This window comes from Spea bombifrons, chromosome 7 (genome assembly GCF_027358695.1).
Source record: "Spea bombifrons isolate aSpeBom1 chromosome 7, aSpeBom1.2.pri, whole genome shotgun sequence".
Taxonomy (NCBI): domain Eukaryota; kingdom Metazoa; phylum Chordata; class Amphibia; order Anura; family Pelobatidae; genus Spea; species Spea bombifrons.
In genome coordinates, this window is record NC_071093.1 from 25,634,455 (window position 1) to 25,657,253 (window position 22,799).

The 22,799-nt window shown below is 40.9% G+C and overlaps 1 protein-coding gene across 1 annotated transcript in view; it reads left to right on the forward strand.

Moving 5' to 3' along the window:
- The window catches only part of SLC29A4 (solute carrier family 29 member 4), a 35,529-nt gene extending 15,466 nt beyond the window's left edge, over positions 1-20,063 (forward strand). Inside the window, exons 5-11 of the mRNA XM_053470680.1 lie at positions 879-1,007; positions 1,443-1,517; positions 2,199-2,464; positions 13,097-13,220; positions 16,231-16,418; positions 17,294-17,534; positions 19,870-20,063. Of these exons, the coding sequence (XP_053326655.1) occupies positions 879-1,007; positions 1,443-1,517; positions 2,199-2,464; positions 13,097-13,220; positions 16,231-16,418; positions 17,294-17,534; positions 19,870-20,012 (1,166 nt within the window). The 3' untranslated portion in view covers positions 20,013-20,063. The remainder of the gene's footprint in view (positions 1-878; positions 1,008-1,442; positions 1,518-2,198; positions 2,465-13,096; positions 13,221-16,230; positions 16,419-17,293; positions 17,535-19,869) is intronic.
- The last annotated feature ends 2,736 nt before the right edge of the window (positions 20,064-22,799 follow it).

Genomic DNA, 22,799 nt, shown 5'->3' on the forward strand with positions numbered 1-22,799 from the left:
TATATGTGTATGTACAGGCAGCGGAGTGTGAGGGCAGTGTTTGTGTATACAAGTGTGTATGGACAGGCTTGTGTAAGGGCAGTGTATGTGTATATGTGTGTTTATGGGCAGTTGTGTGTAAAGGCAGTGTGTATGGGCAGGTGTGTGTGTAAGGGCAGTGTATGTGTATATGTGTGTTAATGGGCATGTGTGTGTAAAGGCAGTGTATGTGCATATATGTGTGCATTTGTAAGCTGGTGTGTGTGTATGGGCAGTGTGTGTGTAAGAGCAGTGTAGGTATTTGTATGTTTGTAAGCTGGTGTGTGTATGTGTAAAGGCAGGGTTGTGAAAGGGCAGTGTACGTGTATAGGCGTGTTAATGGGCAGGTGTGTGTAAAGGCAGCGTGTATGTGTATATGTGTTTATGGACAGGGTAAGGGCAGTGTAAATAAAATAACCTCTGTAAAAAAAAGGCTAGCTATGGCTCTGTGTAGGTGTATAAACAGTGATGTTTTATCTATCAATCTTTTTGTGTTTTAAAAATGTGTGAACTTATGTTATATGTGCATTCAAAAAGCCACAGTTTTGCCTTTTCTTTTTAATAATTGGACTATTGTTATTTTTATTCTAAATCTAAATAGACAACACTAGAATAGAGAAACCTCTAACATGTAGTAGTGTGATTTCATCTTTTTATATCAAATTTGCTAAAATTCTGAAATAAAAGTTAACCCACTTTTCATGTTGTACAGGGATTGTTTTCTAACTTCAGCATCTGGTCTGCTTGAAAATAATACATAGATCTGAGTTGTCATCCCTTATTTTAATATTGGCATCCAAGCCATTACTGAATGTTGAACACCAAGCTTTGGGGTACATTTTTGTCTCTGACTTCTGCAGGTTACCTCCTTGCTTTGGGACCATTACTTTTCATTGGTATCTGTGATATCTGGCTTGAACTATTTTCTTTAAAACATTCGTATGCAATAAACCTTATTGCTATTGGAGTGGTAGCATTTGGGTGTACTGGTAAGTTAAGTAACTAAAGCATTCAATTTAAAATGTTTGAATTATCTTGTTTTACAATGTCCATTAATTAAATTAATGTAACACGAAGAGACATATTTCTAAGAATAAGTTTTGGGACAAAGTTCTGAAGATGTAACTGTCACACTAAAAAAACAATGGAATGTTTCTGCATTTATCATGTTGCTCCAAAACAATTTTTTTAATATAAATTATGGCCCTGTGATTCATGATAACATCATTCTGTTATATTTTTCTTTCTCTTGTGTGTGATGCATGGTTCATAGTTTGCTGAGCATCTCTCAGTTCCATGTACTTGCTAAACTACCGAAGAAGAAAATGTCTTAGTTAACAGACCCCTTCCTCCTGTTACTTCACATAGGCCTTTGTATGATAGTGGTTGCTGTAATATATTTTATGTTTTTATTATATGATAAGTGCAACAATCCAGTTTCTATGGTTACACCGGGATGTTACCTAAACGATACACTCAAGGAGTGATGACTGGAGAAAGTAAGTATCACACATTCTTTTCCATTTGTTGTATCATTTTGCATTATGCTCTTTGTTTAAATCAAACATATAAACGTTTTGTACCATGTTAGCCGTTGAGAAAACAGGAGAAAAGTATAGTTAAAATGATACCATTTATTGGCTAACAAAGTTTAATTGCGAGCTTTCGAGACCAAGTTGTTAGGTCCCTTCATTAATGCCTGAGGAAGTTTAATTGTTGTTAACTTGGTCTCGAAAGCTCGCAATTAAACTCTCAGTTAGCCAATAAATGGTATCATTTTAACAATACTTTTCTCCTGTTTAAATCAAAGAGGAACTGGTTGCACCAAAGGTCACTTTATGTTATCACGAGAAAATACTTTGTCTGTCTTAGTTATTCTTCTATGTAGCAGTCACTGTCTTGGTTAATTTAAATATACAAGTTTGCAATGCTAAGTGTACAGTTCTGAATTTTACACAAGACACACTTAGGGGACTGCAGCGAGCAAATGTTAGCTATGTCCAGTTTTTCCTAGCTTCTTTACTAGTTCACCTGACTCTGCCCCTCGTCTGTCCATAAATGTGTTTCACTTTAAATTAATGTGTGTCTTTTGGTTCCTGGGACATAAATCAGGTTTTCTGTGTTCCATTTAAAATCTTCCTAATTTAAAAAAAAAATCATGATGAAATCTCATCCTGCAGGCACTGCTGGAGTGATAATCTCACTGAGCCGCATTTTTACAAAGCTGATGCTCCCATCAGAAAAGGAGAGTACCATCATATTCTTCATAATCTCAATTTCCTTGGAGTTCATGTGCTTTATTCTACACCTGATAGTGAAACAAACAGACTTTGTAAAATACCACACATCCTTGACAAAAGAGAAAGTTGCATGGGTCAAGGAACCATCAGAGAAGAGCTTCAGATATAGAGTGCATCTCAATTCCCTGGCAGAAGAAGTGAAACATGTAAGTTTTTGTCTACTTAAATGATGCTTCAAAATTGTCTTATATGTCCTAAAGTTCCATTAAAGGAAATCTTAAGGGTCTTATTAATGTTATACGGTGAGATGTTGGAACTAGCATTCTATTCTTATATTTAAAAGATATGTTCTGAGTATCACATTTTGTGTCTATGGTGTGAGATGTCAGGAGAGTTTGTAGGAGAGTTGTGTTTCAGCCCCCTCACTTTACGTTTCATTATGCCGGACCAAGGAGACTTTGGAGAAAGCTTACTGATTTAATAAAATATTATGCAGGGCCAGCCAAGCTATTCTTGTAGCAGAAGCTCACTGTTGCTGGTCCTTCAATACCCTATTGAAGTTAATCAGTTAAAACTTCAACACCCCTGCAAAATCTCCTGACAACTCTCCCTTTAGTGAATGGAAATGTCACAGAAATGAGTAAACAATGTTACAATGTATCTTGTAAATGTATAGATTTCATTATCTCAGATCTTTTTGCATGATATGTGAACAGTGTCATGAACGCATCCTACTACAAGCGTGCGTGTGACTTGGTTCTGGTGGTAAAAGGGTTAAAATTCATCTGTCTGCCCTAGACTGGAAATAGTGATAAAAATAAAGATATCCACCCTTAATACCACCCACAATTAACTATAATGATATAACTAATATCATAACACTGCCACCACCATGGCAATTTATAAATGGGGTGCCTTAGTCCCCCAAGCGAATTAGACTAAGAACCCACACAATATACTTTAACACAATAATTATGTGATTTCAAATTACCGATAAAATGATCTAATCAGGTGATGTGAGTCTTTACCAGACAAAGGCAGAACTTAAATGAATATTTATTATGAACAAAAAATACTCAGATTGCATACAAAAAAGATGACAAACAGATTATTTATACCAGATGAAAATAAAAAGGAGAAATTACAGAAAACCTAACTACTCACTTGAATGGTAAAGTAGCAGTTTTTCTATCCATAGGGCTCCGGCAAGGAAAGATGGCGACTTACTCAAAATTAGATCTTGGCTCCTATTAAGCCCACTGACCAATTTATACTTTTTCCAGTTCATCTCAAGTTTCCAAGGCAGCCCAGATTTGGTATAAGCGGAAGGAAGGAACCATAAGTTACCTCCCCCTTGTGTTGTGGAAACATATCAGTCAAAATAACTCATTTTTATTTTATTGTCCCTCCTGTGCTTGCCACAGCAATAATTCTTGCATTTATGAATTTCTTGTAGATTATGAAGTCCATAGATTTGCTACTTATGACTGAATACCACAAACTTTACAACTTCTTCCAAACAGCTTAAGTTGCACTTTCCATATTTGCATTCTTTTTGTAGGGTGTGCTTTCCCCGTTCTAGATATGCACAAAAGGAGGTATAATTATGAATCTATGGGTTATTATTGATGCATGTGTTGAATATGACCTTGGAAGAAATGGTTTTCCTGACTGCTAGTGGTCACTTAGCATATCGGAGGGCCCTGGTTGGAGTCCCAGCTTTTGGCACCACATGCCTATACAATCGAATTATACCCCTCTCATACTGAAATTGGCCATACCATCTATACCGGGTAGCAACTCCATGTATGCACTACACAAGTTAGCGTGACACACAGGTTTCCCTCTAATACAGTATGTATAATTTTCAACCAACCTTCTAACTCCTGGGTTTGCGAGTATTGCTCCGAGGTAAGGGTGATAAAGCAACTTTCAAAATACGATTCCTGTGTTTTGATTCCTGTGGGTAAGGTTTTTGGACCTTTCTGGTCTATGGGGTGGCTGGTGGCACTATCCTAGGACAGGTTTAGAGGAGCAACCCTCATAAAAACGTCACTAGTAAATGTAAGCATTTTAAGTGCCATATTAACTATTTACATCATGCTATCCCGTTACAAAAACACCCAAGCTTGCGTGACATCTACTGTTCTTGAAAAGCTGCCATTAGATCTGCCAATGTAGACATTAGCAAAAACAGATGGCATTAGGGACATAAGCCTGACTTTAGGGACTGTCCCAGTAAATTTTGGACCGTTGGGAGCTATGCAAATGAAATGAGAAACTTACAAGGTTGGGACACATTATGTTACATCACTAATGCATTTAACTCCTATTTATTTTTTGTACCCTTCGTGTTTAGCTGTAATTTTATTCTTTCCCATTTACTGAACCCACACAAGTTATATATTGGGTTTTTTCAGCACAAGAAGGGCTTTCTTTAGATGTCACTGTTTTGATTGTATCATATTATTTACTATAAAAAAAGTATAAAATATTTTTTTCTAAACTTTACTTGAAAAATCTTTTACTCATCTTTAAAAGCTAATGAAAAAACCTGATAAATAGATTCTACTATTTGTCCTGAGTTTGGAAATACCCAATGTTTTTATATTTTTTTCTGCACGTTATCGGGCAAGTCTTTGTCAAGCTTTGTGGTAGTCATTTTTTTGCGTTTTTTTGCACACACATTTTACTACAGGTATGAATTAACAGGCCTTGGTATAGGTCACTGTCATAAAACAGTATGTGTTTAGCAACATCTCCTGAGTGCAGTGATACCCCACATGAATGGGTTTGCCTGGCTGTTTGGGGGCAAAAAGGGCCGCATTTGCTACAGAATTTGATGGTGCTATATAAAACAATAAATAATAATAATTTGGGGCATGCGCATTTTTCAATGTTAAACTTTGACATTTGGTGATCTACTGCCCTTGCTCTATTTGGTACATCTTTGAGCCTGGCCATTTCAGTGTGCCCTATAAACCATATATTTTTGAAAACTAGACACCCCATGGTATTTTAACTCTTTGCATGCACACATTTTACCAACAGCATTTTCTCAAAGTTTGCAGTAGTATTTTTGTGCATATTTTGCGCTTCCTCATTAAGATGAACTGAAAACAAATTATCTGCTTAACTAAGATAGACCAAAGAGAATAAAAAAACAATACTAAAACCATCCTTCAACATCATCACATCACTCCAATTACTGTACCGGCTGAGCCACAGCAACATCCTTTTTTCATGGCTGAGGGTACTGGATTATGCAGGAGTCTCTGTGCAGAGACTAGTTCGGGCTCAGAACCCTGTGTGAGGCTGGCAGGTTTTGCAGGCTTCTTCCTAGGTGTCAACAGCAAAAGGACTGACGGACTGAAAATCTTGCAGATGGACTGAGAAATATGGCAGCAGAGTCTGTGGAGACTGACACAGGGCAGCCAAGTCTAGGAAGACACTAATCAGGTTGTAAGCTCTGAGGAGATCCAGTTTGGTAAATACTGTGGAGTTCTTGAGTCTGTCCAGCAAGTAGGATATCAGAGGGAGTGGGTACCTGTTTTTCATAGTTATCTTATTTAGTTCCCGGTAGTCTACATTGACAGTGCTGTGACGGATTCAGTAATCCCAGCAGGCTCCACGTGTAGGATCAGTTATTCTGTTGGGTCAAGACTCACGGTTGGTTGTGGGAGGAGCCCAAATGAGCTGAGATTGACACTCTGTAGTGTGTAACAGTACACACTAGGGAGAGCCAGAAATGGATAGAGCTAGGCACGTTCCAGGTGAGGGTATAGGTAGAAACGTCTGGACAGGCTGAAGGTCTGGAAGCCGGAAAACAGGATCAAAGATAAATTCAAGCCAATGGTCAGAAATCATCCAAACGGAGCAGTACGGTAACAGGAAGAACATAGAGAGGAACATATTAGTAACTTCTCACTTAATAGCACAGTATAACTGAACAACATCCTAGGGTCAGCTGAGGCCTTTATAGGGCACAGACCCACCCTTTTCTGAGCAAGAACAGCTGTTATATACACTTTTGGGTATATATTGCTTCGCTATGCCCTGGTGCGCACGGGCTCCTGGACCGCTCAGCAGACATCACAACAGCTAGTGAAGATGATCTGCATGCTCTTAGCACTTTCAGCCTAGACCAGCAGTCATATTCTCCTTCCTTTAAAGGTCCAGGTGCCCTTTTTACACACACATTCTAACACGTACTTATACACACTTGTGCCAATACACATACATTTATACACTCATGTGAGCACACTCACATTCTCACTTTCACACAAACATTTGTTCTAACACATTAAAACATTCACGCTAACACACTCTTATGCATACACACTCATGTTAACACATGGACATTTACTCTAACACATATACATACTCACTCTCAACCCCCCTTATTGTCTTTTTCACACTTTGCGCCTCCTTTCCCCTCACCTTTTTTTTTTTACATTCCCGGAGCTTTAGTTCTAGTTGCCAGAGCAGCCATGCTTTCACCATGGGGTCACATAACATCAAGTTATGTGACCCAGCATTGTTCCTGCCTCCACAAGTGGGCTGGACAAGGTCGGGCAACAGATCTAACTGCAACAGATCTTTTTATATACTCTAGATAGGGCAGTGATGGCGGAATCCTTTCTAAGTGGGCTGTAGTCCATGATCCAGCAATGGATGTGTGCAAACACTATGCAAATACTATACCTGTAACATTATAACCGTATGTCAAGAAACCAGTAAAGCAAGGATAAAGTATAAAGTTGCATAAAGAGCCATAGAAAAAATCTTCTCTCAGTGGGAAAAATAATATATATAAATATATATTCTTGAGTGTGCACCTTGTAACAATGTTGTCCCAGGGCTGCACCTGACCTTGATCTGTCCCTGTCTACCATAGGCAATATGCCATAATATGTGAATTATGTTTACAGGATGTTATTTTACCTTTATCTAGTGGTATTCTTAAATGTTTCTTTTTTAGTTCAATTAGTGTTGTTTTAGGAGGAAGACACAAAGGACTGACTAACTATCAATTTAGACAGGATGGAGCCTGTAATTCAATAGACAAGATACTATCTGCTAGTTCTGCTCATGAAGCCTGCTAATTTGATATCTGCTTCGTGTTCTGTTTGCTGTTCATCTATACATATTGTGTGTGCAGTTCTATCACCAATAATCTGTGAAAGCTGGTTGTTTTAATGTACCGGTGAAAAGTGGGGAGCTAGTAAAATGGTGTTCTTTTTCACTGTGCACTAAAGTGAACAGGAGCTTCTTTGACAACCATTTATTTCCTTCTTCAGTATTCTCTTTTTGAGCTAAATAAATGTACATCATTTGTTCATGTATTTAAAAGGCCAGTTTAATGTTCCAAACATCTGCAAAGAAGAACTCATATTAAAATTATTTTTGAGTACTTTAATATGCATACTTTAAAAGGTTAAAAAAGTAATAAAATTACTTACCTTAGGGGGAAGGTGTAACTTTAGCACTGTGGCTTCCCTGTGGTCCGGTGATTGACTGCTTAGACTCCCACATGGCATTCACTGAGCTGGTGCTACAGCTGAATGGCAGTAAGTAAATCACATCTCCTACATGGAAATAAAGGTGGAGAGTGGGGCGGATGTGGATTTGTGTATTTTCAATGGGGAGAACTCGTAAAGGAGTCATCTTTCAGCAATCAGCAAATGAAATGTATATGTGCGTGAATGTGTATATATATATATATATATATATATATATATATTGTGACAAACCCTATAGCAGGAGGGCCATACATGTCACTTTTAGGGGTCCTAAGCACAGTCCTCTAGGACAATCAGTCTCGGAAACACCAGCTTGTAACAAAACAGATCTTTATTTTTAATTGCTGAAACCCCAAAAACCAAATCATAAAAAGAAAACCTAGCTCCCAATTGGAGCCCTCTCTAACTTAACGATGCTGGTCCAGACTGACCAGCCTAATCACCCACTAGCTCAGGGGCGTCCAACATGCGGCCAGCGGGCCAAATGCGGCCCGCGAGACCTCGAGGTGCGGCCCGTGTAAGATCGGCAGCCAGGGCAACCGATCTTACGCGAGCCGCACCTCAAGCCCTGCTACTTACTTGTGGGAGGGTCTTCTGGACTGCACACAGAGGAAGCGGAGTTCACGTGACATCCTACTTCCTCTGTGCTTTAGCAGAGAAGGCAGAGGGAGGCCGCGCCCCCTGCTGAAGTCTGTAAGCGGCATCGAGGAGCTGCCTTGCAGGTAAGGGGGTGGGGAGGGTGTTTGAATGAGTGTGTGATTGAGGGAATGAATCTGTGAATGAATGATTATATGAATAAATGAGTGTGTGTGTGTGCGTGTGTGATAGCATAGATGTGTAAGTGCTGGAACCTAGGCATGATGGGACTGTGATTGCTGTTAGCAATCACACTCCTATCATGCCAAGTCAGCCAGTACATGCTGAAACCTGGCCAGCTGCCCCCCTTGTGTATTGATGCTGCCAGCAGTATGGGGTCTGCACTTACAGCCACCCTGTACCAGCATGTACTGGCTGACTTGGCATGATAGGAGTGTGATTGCTAACAGCAATCACAGTCCCATAATGCCTAGGTTCCAGTATTTACTGGATGGATGTGTAAGTGCTGGAACCTAGGCATGATGGGACTGTGACTACTGTTAGCAATCACACTCCTATCATGCCAAGTCAGCCAGTACATGCTGAAACCTAGCTAGCTGCCCCCCTTGTGTAGTGATGCTGCCAGCAGTATGGGGTCTGCACATCACTTACAGCCACCCTGTACTAGCATGTACTGGCTGACTTGGCATGATAGGAGTGTGATTGCTAACAGCAATCACAGCGAGCACAGTCCCATCATGCCTAGGTACCAGCATTTACTGGTTGCCTGGGTTGCCAGCATTTACTGGTTGCCAAGTCATATTGCTAATTTTGTCCAATTGTGTGTTACCTACTTTTATTAAAAATGTGAGTTTTTATTATTATTTTTAAAGGTGGGGGCCATTTTCGGTTTTGGCTAAGTGAACCCTGAATGTTTTGGTCCAGAATTTTCATTTTAGTTCATCCCTAGAATAAATCTAGGGAATCCTGAATTTGTAGTCGCAAAACTTTCTAGGCCCAGAAATCAGTGAGAGGAAGAGTAAAGGTTTTGTGTTATTTACTTTATTTTAATCTGCATATTTTATTAAAGGCCATATTTTTTGTCACAGTGAAAAATGAGTGCGGCCCGCGCACGTATACAATTCTGATGAAGTGGCCCACTGCAGAAAAAACTTGGACACCCCTGCACTAGCTCAACCTCCCAGCCAGACCCAGCTACGCCAGGCTCTGGAAAACCTCCCCCAGACAGCACACACAGGTCCAGGCAGGTATTGCCTCACTTGGCTCAGGGATTGTCTTCTTCCGGGCCTCCCCTTGCCCTGGGAGCACAGGGAACTTCCTCTTCCCCCAACAGTCTCTCTGAGTATCAAGCTCCAGGGGTTTTTAATGTCCAGCACCTGTACCTGATGCCGGCCCAATAGGAATCCCGGACCGTATCCTGCAGATTTCTTGCCTCCTGGAAAACCCGCCATGGAATTTCCACAGCATGGGGAAATGGAGCATTGGCCCACCCTGCTCTCCAATTGCTCCTCCCCAGGGACCCATATGTATAATCTGCATAGCAGCTGTACCCAGACACCATGCCAATCAACTCCCTGGGGTTCACAGTCTCACAATATATATATATATATATATATATATATATATACTGTTACAGTCAGTGTGCATGTTAGTGTATGTTGTAGGATGGTTTGTGTATGGTTATGATGTTTAAGTGTATGTGAGCATTTGTATTAGAATGCTGTTGTGTGCATATGAGAATACTGTTTGTGAATAATAGTGTTAAAGAATGGTGTAATATAAGCACAAACAGAAATAATTATAAATAAACTGTGAAAATAATTCAAAACTTAATTCAATGAGTGATGATCAAGGTCTAGTGCTGGGCCCTTGTATCCTTACACAATCTTGTAATGTGATCAATGTTAATAGATTGAAAAAAATATATAACACAATCCATAGTGCAATTTGTCTAGAACATACCGTATTTGCTCGATTATAAGACGAGGTTTTTTTCAGAGCAAATGCTCTGAAAAATACCCCTCGTCTTCTAATCGGGGTCGTCTTCTAATCAGACCTCAAATAGAGGTCTTATTAGGAGACTAAGATCCAGATCCCCCGCACCGCTGCAGGGGACCTGGATCCTCCTGTCTCACCCGACCGCCCCCCCCCCACATACACACACTTACCGGTGCTTCCTACTGTGTTGCCGGGGCAGCGGGTTGACGTCTACGCGATCCGCGTAGACAACGTCCGCTGCAGCCGGAAGGAGGTGTGGCTAGCAGCGGGGGTTGTCTGCGTCCGTCGCATAGACCTTCCCCGACTGTCAGAGATCAGAGTTCCCCGCACCGGTGCGGGGAACTCTGATCTCTGACAGCCGGGGAAAGTATACGCGACGGACGCATACAAACCCCCGCTGCTAGCCACACCTCCTTCCGGCTGCAGCAGAAGGCGACGTCAACCCGCTGGCCCGGCTGGAAGCACCGGTAAGAGAGGGGGGAGAGAGGGGGGAGAGCGGGGGAAGGGGGGTGAGAGGGGGGGGAGTGTGTGTGTGTGTGTGTGTGTGTTAGTTAGTTAAATGGGGGTATAGGGTGTGTGTGTGTTAAATGGGGGCATAGGGCATTTCTGGAGTGGCGTTAAGGGGGCATTTAATAGAGCACTCTGCCTCCTGAAATGCCTTATACCTCCCTATATGCCACTCTGCCCCATAATATGCCTTTTAACCCCCTAAATGCCAGAGTGGCATTTAGGGGTATAAGGCATTTCTGGAGGCAGAGTGCTCTATACAATGCCTTTTAACTCCCTTAATGCCACTCTGCCTCCTGAAATGCCTTATACCTCCCTATATGCCACTCTGCCCCATAATATGCATTTTAACCCCCTAAATGCCAGAATGGGATATAGGGGTATAAGGCATTTCTGGAGGCAGAGTGGCACATAGGGGGTCAAAAGGCATACCATGGGGCACAGTGGCATATAGAGGGTTAAAAGGCATATCATGGGCCACAGTGCCATATTGGAGTGGCAAGCCTGGGGGCAGATGTGCGTAACTGGGGGACAGGTTGGAAAATACAAGAAATAAAAACAAAAAAAATCTTTTTCTCAATCATAGCTTTTATTAAAAAAACTAGTTCACATGAATTAACATTTACTGGTAAAACTTTTTTCCTTTGGGGTCGTCTTATATTCAGGCTTTTTCTTTTTTTCCTAAGTTAATATTCAGATTTTGGGGGGTCGTCTTATAATCAGGGTCGTCTTATAATCGAGCAAATACGGTAAATAAAAATCAATAATATTAAGTGAATTGAATGCTTGCCTGGTGTAGGAGTATAATATATATTTAAGTATAATCTAACCCAGCTGCTGTTGGGCCTCTTCACACATACTTGTAAGCAGAGGTCTCCATAAAGATCAAGGCCAGCCCAAGACAAAATGCCGCCTGGGGCGAAGTTTAAAATGCCGCCCCCCCCCACATTATCTACCCTTCCTCTGCCGCCCCCCCCAATTATCTACCCTTCCTCTCCCTCCCTATTATCTACCCTTCCTCTCCCTCCCTATTATCTACCCTTCCTCTCCCTCGCTATTATCTACCCCCCCTTTGGAGCAGGAGAAAGAATGTGTGTAAGTGTAGGGTGTTAGGTTGATTTTTACTTATTAGGATGTACACATGTTAATTACAGCTCTGACAAAATACTGAACCCAGGTGCTAATAACCCTAGGCTCTCTTGCTCTAGTCTGCCCAAAAGCAGCAAAGCAGCCCCAAACAACGATACCCCATCTTGTAATGTTGCGGTTTTAGCGTTATTGTGCTTGGCTTTCCCCAAACATACAGTTGTGTGAAAAAGAAAATACACCCTCTTAGAATTCAGTGGTCATTCAGGACATAATAACAGTCATCTGTTCCTTAGCAGGACAAAAAATTAGGTAAATACAACCTCAAATGAACAGCAACAAATGACATATTACACCGTGCCATGATTTAGTCAACAAAAATAAAGCCAAAATGGAGAAACTCTTGCAGTCATCTTTACAAGGTGCCTATTCCTAGAGCAGCAACAGTGGTGGACATCTATAGACATACTTTTTAAACCCTTTCCAGCTTCATACAAGCCATCAATTCTTAATCTTAGATCTTCAGAGATCTCTTTTGTTCGAGGCATGGTTCGCATCACTTAATTCCTGTGAATAGCAAACTCAAACTTCATGAGGGCAGCACTGACCAACACCTCCAATCTGATCTCATTGTTTGAAGTACAGGGAGCTAACTACAGACTCAAATTAGCTTTTGTATAAGCTAGCCTAGGGCTCACATACTTTTTTCCATCCTCCACTTTAAATGTCTACATGGTATGCTCAATAAAGACATGAAAATGTATAACTGCATGTGTATTATTAGTGAAAGTAGACTGTGCTTGTCTATTGTTGTTACTTAGTCTGGTCCAATTTAATGCCATTATATGCAGAAATCCATGTAATTCCAAAGGGTTCGCATAATTTTTTCCTGTAGCTGTAGTCATCATCCATAAATATTGCAAGTGATCATCCCCATGAGCTTGATAAACATATACATTGCTTTATATCTTGTAAAATAAAATATTTTATACAGTGCTAATAAATATGATGACTTAAACAGGCTTACACTAGCTTTTTGCAGATATCTGTGTGCTTCTTATGAGTAATTGTTGGTTTTACTTTAATTCTGTAAGCTGAATTATGTTAATTTTTTCTCTTCCTAAAAAGGAGAATGAAGAGACTGACCAACCAAATAGTTCGGAACTACAACCAGAGTTAGATGCTGGTAACACCTATGTGAGGTTTGATGTTCCTGCCCCTAAGGGGAAGAAAAACTGGCCCAGCATTAGAGGTAAGTGTTTACAAACTAAAAAATAAATAATGTGGCAATAAATAGTAATTATATGAAAACGTGAGGAAAAAGTTGGGGCAGTTTGCTCTGATGTGGAAAAATGAACTGGTGTTCAAAATCACACACAGCTGTCATGATATGCACATGCTTGTTTTTTGGTTTGATTTTAGCAGTGCAATGTCCTTCCATAAATACAGAAAACATCAAAATGTTTATAGTTAATTGGAATTAAATTGCAAGTATGCAGCTAGCAGTAAAGTTTTCATTTGAGGCTCAAAAGACCAACTGTGTTGTCATGTATTACTGTGTTACTGTAATACATGGCAAGTCTACCGCTTTGAAGATTCTTTCAATCTTATGTTGGATATGGCTGAAAAATATCTCCTGACAAGTGATATACTTACAGTCTGCTCCAAAGCTGGTTGGATGAACATCTGTAGTGGCTATTCCTCTGCTGCACATATGAGGAAGACTCCCACAGATTTTAATGGGAGAACTTTCTGCCACGGACTTGCTTCTTGAAGCCAACAGTGGCGACATTTTTCAGACCATGGAGAAAGCATATTAAAGTACTCATACTTTAACACCTTCACTACTCTATAAATGGACAAGTACCGTATTTGCTCAATTATAAGATGACCCCCCCAAAATCTGAATATTATTTTAGGATAAAAAGAAAAAGCGGCTTCTACCCTCTGCAACTCCTCTTGTCCCTCCCCCAGAAGAAGAAGGAGGGGAGCAGAGGCACGTGACGTGCATTCACGTACTGGCCTGTTCAAGAGACGCTGCTCGCACACTGTGCGACCAAAGCACCGGTAAGCAGCATGGCCCTATTTCAGGTTTGATTAGAAGACGACCTCGATTATAAGACGAGGGGTATTTTTCAGAGCATTTGCTCTGAAAAAACCTTGTCTTATAATCAAGCAAATACGGTACATCAACAAAAGATGTGGCAAGACTACCCTTAGGATTTAGATGAACATCATGTGTTTTTCAGAGGAGCAGGGACACCTCCCTGCTTCTGCATGGAAGATCAGGCTGTCTATTCACAGCCTGGACTCTCTCTTGTCAGCAGGAGCCAGCATTACTAGCTTCCTGGTGACTGATTGTATGTAACAGTGCTTGGTGCAAGAGCTGGTACACCGTTACATAAGGAATGCCTTATTGCGCAATTGGACATTCCATTCCAGTAGGTGTCACTGCTGGCATCCACTGGAAGCTTTCTGGAGAAGAGGAGAGATTCAGCTTTCTACCGTGTTTCCCCGAAAGTAAGACAGTGTCTTACTTTCTTTTTATCCCTAAAAGCCCCACTATGTCTTACTTTCGGGGTATGTCTTATATTGGGAAAAAATTGAGAGTGATGGGAGTTATGATGTACTTTTAGAGCATAATTAGATCATGAAAAAGACATTGGAAATGGTACAGCATAACACCCATCACTCTCACACACTTACCAATCAACACACCTACCAATCCACACGTATACCAATCCACACACATATACACCAATCCACACGTATACACAAATCCACACACATATACACTAATCCACACACATATACCAATCCACACACATATACACCAATCCACACACATATACACCAATCCACACACATATACACCAATCCACACACACATATACACCAATCCACACACACATATACACCAATCCACACACACATATACACCAATCCACACACACATATACACCAATCCACACACACATATACACCAATCCACACACACATATACACCAATCCACACACATATACACCAATCCACTCTCACTTAATGCTTTCCTACCTTTCCTTTCTTCTTTCAGCTTCTTTTCCTCCTCTTCGCTCCTCTTCTTCAGTTCTTGTCTCCTTCCGGGTCAGAGGGCACGGACAGCGGTGGGCGCGGCTTCAGTGTTGTGCGCCGGGATCTGACAAGAAACCCCGGCGCACAACAGCTGTTGCCGCGCAGATCACAAGGGAGCGGTATCGGAGGTCATTAACAGACCTCCGGCTCCCTTGAGTGATTTTAAGCCGGGTTGAACCCGGCTTAAAATCACTCAAGGGAGCCGGAGGTCTGTTAAAGACCTCCGATACCGCTCCCTTGCGAGCCTGCTCCTCCAGCGGCGGACATTACTGTCCGTCTCTGGAGGGGTGCCGGGTGCCGCAGGTTGGCACCCCCTGGAGTGTGGCGCCCTGTGCGGTCGCACACCCCAAAGGTCGGCCCTGCTCTAAGGGGCCGGCCTTAGGGGTCTGCGGCCGCACAGGGTTTAAATAAAAACATCGGGGGTTTTTTTCAACTTTATTTAACATCCTCCATGTTAAATAAAGTTAAAAAAACTTTATTTAACATCCTCCATGTTAAATAAAGTTTTTTTTAACTTTATTTAACATGGAGGATGTTAAATAAAGTTAAAAAAAAACCCCGATGTTTTAATTTAAATCCTGTGCGGCCGCAGACACGTAAGGCCGGCCTTGGTGGGGACTTCCCGGCCCCTTAGAGTGGCGGACCCGGCAAATCCCCCGTGTTTCCCCGAAAGTAAGACATATGTCTTACTTTCGGGGTACGGCTTATATTAGCCGACCCCTCTGAAACTCCCGATACGTCTTACAATCGGGGGTGTCTTACTATCGGGGAAACACGGTAGAACCTGCTGGGATCTTCAATTGCTTTTCCCACTGGTTGATCACAGTTACTGCAATCAGCAATGCAAGCTAAGGACACCTGCTTGCTAATCACAGGGGAGAGGAGATTGGGGTAAGAGACTGAGAAACAACCTTTCTTCCTCTTCCTCCAAAAGAAAAACATAATAGAAAAAAGTTTTTTTTAAATGAAATATAAGTAAAAATGAAAAATAAAATGAATAAAACAATAAGCAATACAGTGAGCTCAGTGGTGTCATTGAGACATCATTGGCCTACATAAGATGTATGAGATCTGTCCCTTGAACAAATCACTTTCAAATTACTAATTCCATATACTATTGTATATTCATATTACACATTATATTTTGCAGATATGATATTGCAGCGCTACTTGGTGCTACGAATGATCTGGGCCTACATGTTGTCTATTGCTGTGACCTACTTTATCACTCTCTGTCTCTTTCCTGGACTGGAGTCAGAAATACGAAACTGCACATTGGGAGAATGGCTTCCTATACTAATCATGGCCATATTTAATCTATCTGACTTTGTAGGGAAGGTGAGATATTGGATAATTTTTTTTAAAAGAGATTTTAGTGAGTTTTACGAGGTAAGTATAAACAGTTTGACCCTAAGGCTCCCTGGATTTTTTTCAGGGGGTCTGGGTGCATATGTCAACTTGTTACATACAGGATGGAGATTTTAACATATTACACATTTTTGCAGTACTAACATTCAATTATATTTGCAGCCATATATTTTATCTATGAATCTATGAATGTCGTACCTCGTGGCATACTCCTCTGTTATTTTAAATGTACTTTGTATGTTTAGATTCAAACATTGCTGAGTCATGTTGAGTAACTCTTTGGTTGTCTTGTTGCATACTAAGGTACTAACATTTAAACATAAACATCATAACCGAGTTAGCATTACTTATAGTTTCTCTTGAATCTTTAAGGTGTATAATTGTGAGTTAATGTCCAGTGAGTTAATGTCCTAACGTCACTGTCCAGCCATAATGACCAAATTTTATAATATTTGGGAAGGGTATGATTAATTGATTAAAACTCTGAAAACTGTGTGGCCTCTGTCCTGAAAAACCAATATATATGTTTCCTAAGTTGTGACATGAAATAATGATAAAAAATTGTCCTCCTTACAGGTAGGTGGGGGGGCATCCAAGCACCCTTTAAGACTCAAAACATGCAAAGCGTGCAACCTTTTGCCCATTGAAAGGGTCTCCCCCTCTCTCTATATGTATATGTAAAAACTTTTCGAACGTAACTCGTGGCCCCAAGTGGATGGGGGATGCATCCTCATTTGACTTGAATGGACCAAATTGACTTGACCTTTTGACTTCTTTTTGAACAGAACAATTTTTCCAAACACAGAAATGTTTAGTGAGAATATGTTCATGTTTCTTTATTTCAGATCCTAGCAGCACTGCCTTACAACTGGAAGGGTACCAATCTCTTCATATGTGCCACCATACGTGTCATATTTATTCCCCTTTTTATAATGTGTGTCTACCCTAGTGGAAAACCAACTTTCAGTCATCCTGCTTGGCCTTGTATCTTCTCACTTCTTATGGGAATTAGCAATGGATACTTTGGAAGTGTTCCTATGATCCTGGCTGTTGGACAAGTAAGCCCAGAGCAGCGGGAGCTTGCAGGTATGACTTTAGAATATTAATGGGCAACATGGGACATTAATATATATCATTGTGTTGGGTTGTATAGCACATGTATGGAAGTTCAAATATTCATTACATTTCAGAAGAAGATCTACACCAGATCAAAAAATGCAGTGTTGATGTTCTATCGTGTATTCATAACTGTGTTTGATGTAGTCCATAGAGGTAGAATATAAGTACATAAATACATGATAAATACATAATTTCTGTTTACAGCTAGTTACTATCAGTTTGTGTGGAAGAGCAGAGTTTTAAGGCTGGTCCTTCATTTTTGTAATTAGTTCAGGTTTTAAAGGGACACCATCCATCATATGCAGTTTCATGCATATGTTAAGATATGTGCCTCTTTTAAATTAATGTTTTTCTCCGAGGCAACACCAGTGTCCACAGGATTTGTTCCAGGGGTTGGGGGCAAAATATGCTCCCCACCTTTCCCCTCTCCCACCCAAATACCCCCTTACCTCCTGCCCAACCTTTGTTGCCTCAGAAAAAAGGTTTACTAGTGGGAGGCAAATGTTAGTTACCCATTAATAGGGAAAATTATATGACCATGGTAGACCACCACTTACCTGGCGCAACATAAGAACTTTATTTTACAATAACTGGTATTGTAAAGCCACAGCTACCTCAGTCTACAATTCCTATGATGTTCAACCAGTAATGGCTAACTGTTTATCATGAGAGCTGCAGTCAACAACAAACAAGTTAATGTATAGTGTAGGCCACCACAGCCCCAGTCTATAACAACAGTCCCCTTGAAGTTCAGTTAGCAATATGGCTGGCTGAATATTAATGTAGATGCAGTCAACCAAAGTGTTAGTACTGTAGACTTAGTGTACCCCACAGCATATCATGTTAGCACAGGTAAAAAAAATCATATGTATTTATCAAATGTATTTATCAATTCAAATTTCATATTACCGTATTTGCTCGATTATAAGACGCAAATGCTCTGAAAAATACCCCTCGTCTTCTAATCGGGGTCGTCTTCTAATCAGACCTCAAATAGAGGTCTGATTAGGAGACTAAGATCCAGATCCCCCGCACCGCTGCAGGGGACCTGGATCCTCCTGTCTCACCCGACCCCCCCCCATCACAAACACACACTTACCGGTGCTTCCTGCTGTGTTGCGGGCTGTCCGCGTAGACAACGTCCGCTGCAGCCGGAAGGAGGTGTGGCTAGCAGCGGTGGTTGTCTGCGTCCGTCGCATAGACCTTCCCCGACTGTCAGAGATCAGAACTCTGATCTCTGACAGCCGGGGAAAGTATACGCGACGGACGCATACAAACCCCCGCTGCTAGCCACACCTCCTTCCGGCTGCAGCAGAAGGCGACGTCAACCCGCTGCCCCGGCTGGAAGCACCGGTAAGAGAGGGGGGAGAGCGGGGGAAGGGGGGTGAGAGAGGGGGGGAGAGAGAGTGTGTGTGTGTGTGTTAGTTAGTTAAATGGGGGTATAGGGTGTGTGTGTGTGTTAAATGGGGGCATAGGGCATTTCTGGAGTGGCGTTAAGGGGGCATTTAATAGAGCACTCTGCCTCCTGAAATGCCTTATACCTCCCTATATGCCACTCTGCCCCATAATATGCCTTTTAACCCCCTAAATGGCAGAGTGGCATAAAGGGGTATAAGGCATTTCTGGAGGCAGAGTGCTCTATACAATGCCTTTTAACTCCCTTAATGCCACTCTGCCTCCTGAAATGCCTTGTACCTCCCTATATGCCACTCTGCCCCATAATATGCATTTTAACCCCCTAAATGCCAGAATGGGATATAGGGGTATAAGGCATTTCTGGAGGCAGAGTGGCACATAGGGGGTCAAAAGGCATACCATGGGGCACAGTGGCATATAGAGGGTTAAAAGGCATATCATGGGCCACAGTGCCATATTGGAGTGGCAAGCCTGGGGGCAGATGTGCGTAACTGGGGGACAGGTTGGAAAATACAAGAAATAAAAACAAAAAAAATCTTTTTCTCAATCATAGCTTTTATTAAAAAAAATAGTTTACATGAATTAACATTTACTGGTAAAACTTTTTTCCTTTGGGGTCGTCTTATATTCAGGCTTTTTCTTTTTTTCCTAAGTTAATATTCAGATTTTGGGGGGTCGTCTTATAATCAGGGTCGTCTTATAATCGAGCAAATACGGTATTCATATTTATATAATTGGACTGCAGGTGTGCTTATAATGCAGATTGCTACATTGTTTGGCATTAACTACGTCAGTTGTAGCTTCTGATACATATTTTGAATCTATAATGTTTTACCTGTGTTATATATTATTTTGAAGTTACAATGAATTTTTTGTTCTTTTGCAGGAAACACAATGACCGTGTCTTATATGACTGGACTAACTCTTGGCTCAGCTGTAGCCTATTCTGCTTACAGCCTAGCAAGTGCATCTCACATAATTTGCTTCCACACAGAGACTTATAACAGCTCTCTAGCACCTGAATTCTGAGATCTTTCCTCAATCAAAATACACAGTAAAATATGCTTTCATTAAATGAAATTCAAAGGTGCAAAAACAACCTTCATTACAACTGGAAGGCCAGGGATAGATCTTCTAGATTGGCATTGCAGGCAAATGCCGGGTCACTATTTATTTGACTTTAGTATGCAGCTGAGTAGCTGCACATCAATGAAGTCATTTATTATATGATCCACTAATGTAGTAGACCCAGAACATAATTTAACAGTATGAAAACAAACTATGTAACATTGTAGGAAGAAATATGACTGTGTTTGTGGGAAAAAAAGAAAACTGAATGAAACTAAAAAATATAATAATTTCATGACCTTTATTCAAGGGAGATCAGATGTAACATGCATTGCCGTTTATTGATGGCATTTCATATTTATATAGCACTACACCATGCAAAAGAGTGCAGGGACAGCAACAAAGCAGCAAACTATTAGTGATGTTGGCCTCACGGGAGAAGACCACATGCTGACCTTCCTCTAAAGAGGACAATATATATATGCTGGCAGATATATTATGACATCAACAAACTATATACATTTTATTCCACTGTTTACAAGATTCTATATTTCTAGCCAAGAACTCTTTGTGCTGCCAATGCGGGCCTGTCCACATAGTTGAACAGACTTGTTGTATGAGTGCTAGACTGCAGAGGGTATTTTTTTTTAGAGCTTAACTGTGCCAAATACAAGTTTTTAATGAACCCCTTTGTGGTCTGGATATCCCAAAAAGGACCACAGTTATGTTATACCTCAAGGAGTGTCACTTTATCCTCATGTGCCTCTCCTTAATGCTTCCCTCTGCAGCTGCAGAATGTGTCCTGTGATGACCTATGTACAGGTCCTCCCCAGTCATGTCTCCTTTGTATGCGGTATCACAACTGTGTCTCAGCAACCTGTTGGGACTTAACTGATTATCTTTGTACTTAAAACCAATATACTTCTTTGCTCCCTGTGCCATGATCACTCACTTCTCTCTTTGGTTCTCCACTTCTTCCTTTTTCTTTTCTCGTCAACTCTTGGAGTAAGAACCCCAAACGCAAGTTTAATTGTCATTAAACTCACTGTCATTGTGCTTTATGTCTCTTCTGCAGTCATATTCGATTGTGGCCAAAATAAAGATAAATGTTGTAAAATATAAAAAAAGAAATAAAAAATAGGTGTGTGATACTGAATTAAAGGATTTTCATGTGTGCAACAAGTTTATATTATTTACAAGTGTCTGGGCTGTAATAGATACCTCTGCCTGTAGGTCAAACACAGGCAATATCTGAAATATGCTTGTTTATAGACAGGTTATATAAAATACTGTTCTAGTTTATTTTAAGCTGCTTCTGTTTTCCCTTTACCAGCATTTTTTAGTCTTTCATAATATTCTGTGACATTGATGAGTGTCCTCAAACATATTTGTCAAATAAGGACTTAAGGCAAAAAAACAAAAGCCCAGTGCTTAGTTTATGCCTAAACCAGCTTAACTGGTTCCTTAATTTTAGGAACTATCAAAGTCAAACACTAAAGGAACATAGATTGATGAGTCAGTGGATATCTTCTCAATATCTTCTCAGTGGATGTCCCTGGTGCTTTGTTTATTTCATACAAATAACTTAATCTATCCTTAAAGATATTTTGATTCACTGACAGTCAGACTCTCAAGTTTAAGCATCCACTCAGCTTTTTAGCTTTTTCTTAAGATGGTTTAAAATCTGATTTTTTTCTAGTTGCATCTGTGTTCTATATATATATATATATATATATATATATATATATATATATATATATATATATATATATATATATAGTGGGGCAAAAAATTATTTAGTCAGCCACCAATTGTGCAAGTTCTCCCACTTAAAAAGATGAGAGAGGCCTGTAATTTTCACCATAGGTACACTTCAACTATGAGAGAGGGGAAAGAATACAGGAAATCACATTGTAGGATTTCTAATGAATTCATTGATAAATTCCTCAGTAAAATAAGTATTTGGTCACCTACAAACAAGCAAGATATCTGGCTCTCACAGACCTGTAACATCTTCTTTAAGAGTCTCCTCTGTCCTCCACTCGTTACCTGTATTAATGGCACCTGTTTGAACTTGTTATCAGTATAAAAGACACCTGTCCACAACCTCAAACAGTCACACTCCAAATGTCAGGACTCGGGTGGTCAGGTCGGGTAGGAGCCCATGTGCAGGGGATACTTGGGGTTTGGTCTGTAACCCATGGTGCATGATTATGCAAACAAAGACACCACAAGCAATAATCCAGGTAATGCATAATGTATTTTATGTATACAACAGGACCAGCACATAAGGGTAATAGTCTAAGCAAGAAACCGGACGTATGGTAAAATAAATACCGGTAATAAGTCTTTTGGCAGGGAGCCTGCTTGGAAGGGCACAAGAGGCAGGGAGCTCGCTTGGAAGGGCACGAGAGGCAGGGAGCCCGCTTGGAAGGGCACGAGAGGCAGGGAGCCCGCTTGGAAGGGCACGAGAGGCAGGGAGCCCGCTTGGAAGGGCACAAAGCAGGGAATCCACTTGATCAGGACACAAAGCAGGTAACCAGAAACAGTACAGGTGCAGAGCCAGGTAACAAGGCACACCTGAGTTCCGAGTGCTCCAGAGGGTGGAGGGTGGCCACTAGTGGTAGCAGATTTAAACGCCACAGGTATAAAAAAGCCATGGTTCAGGCAGCGAAAAAGTGGTTCCTGACACCAAACCCCACTATGGCCAAGACCAAAGAGCTGTCGAAGGACACCAGAAACAAAATT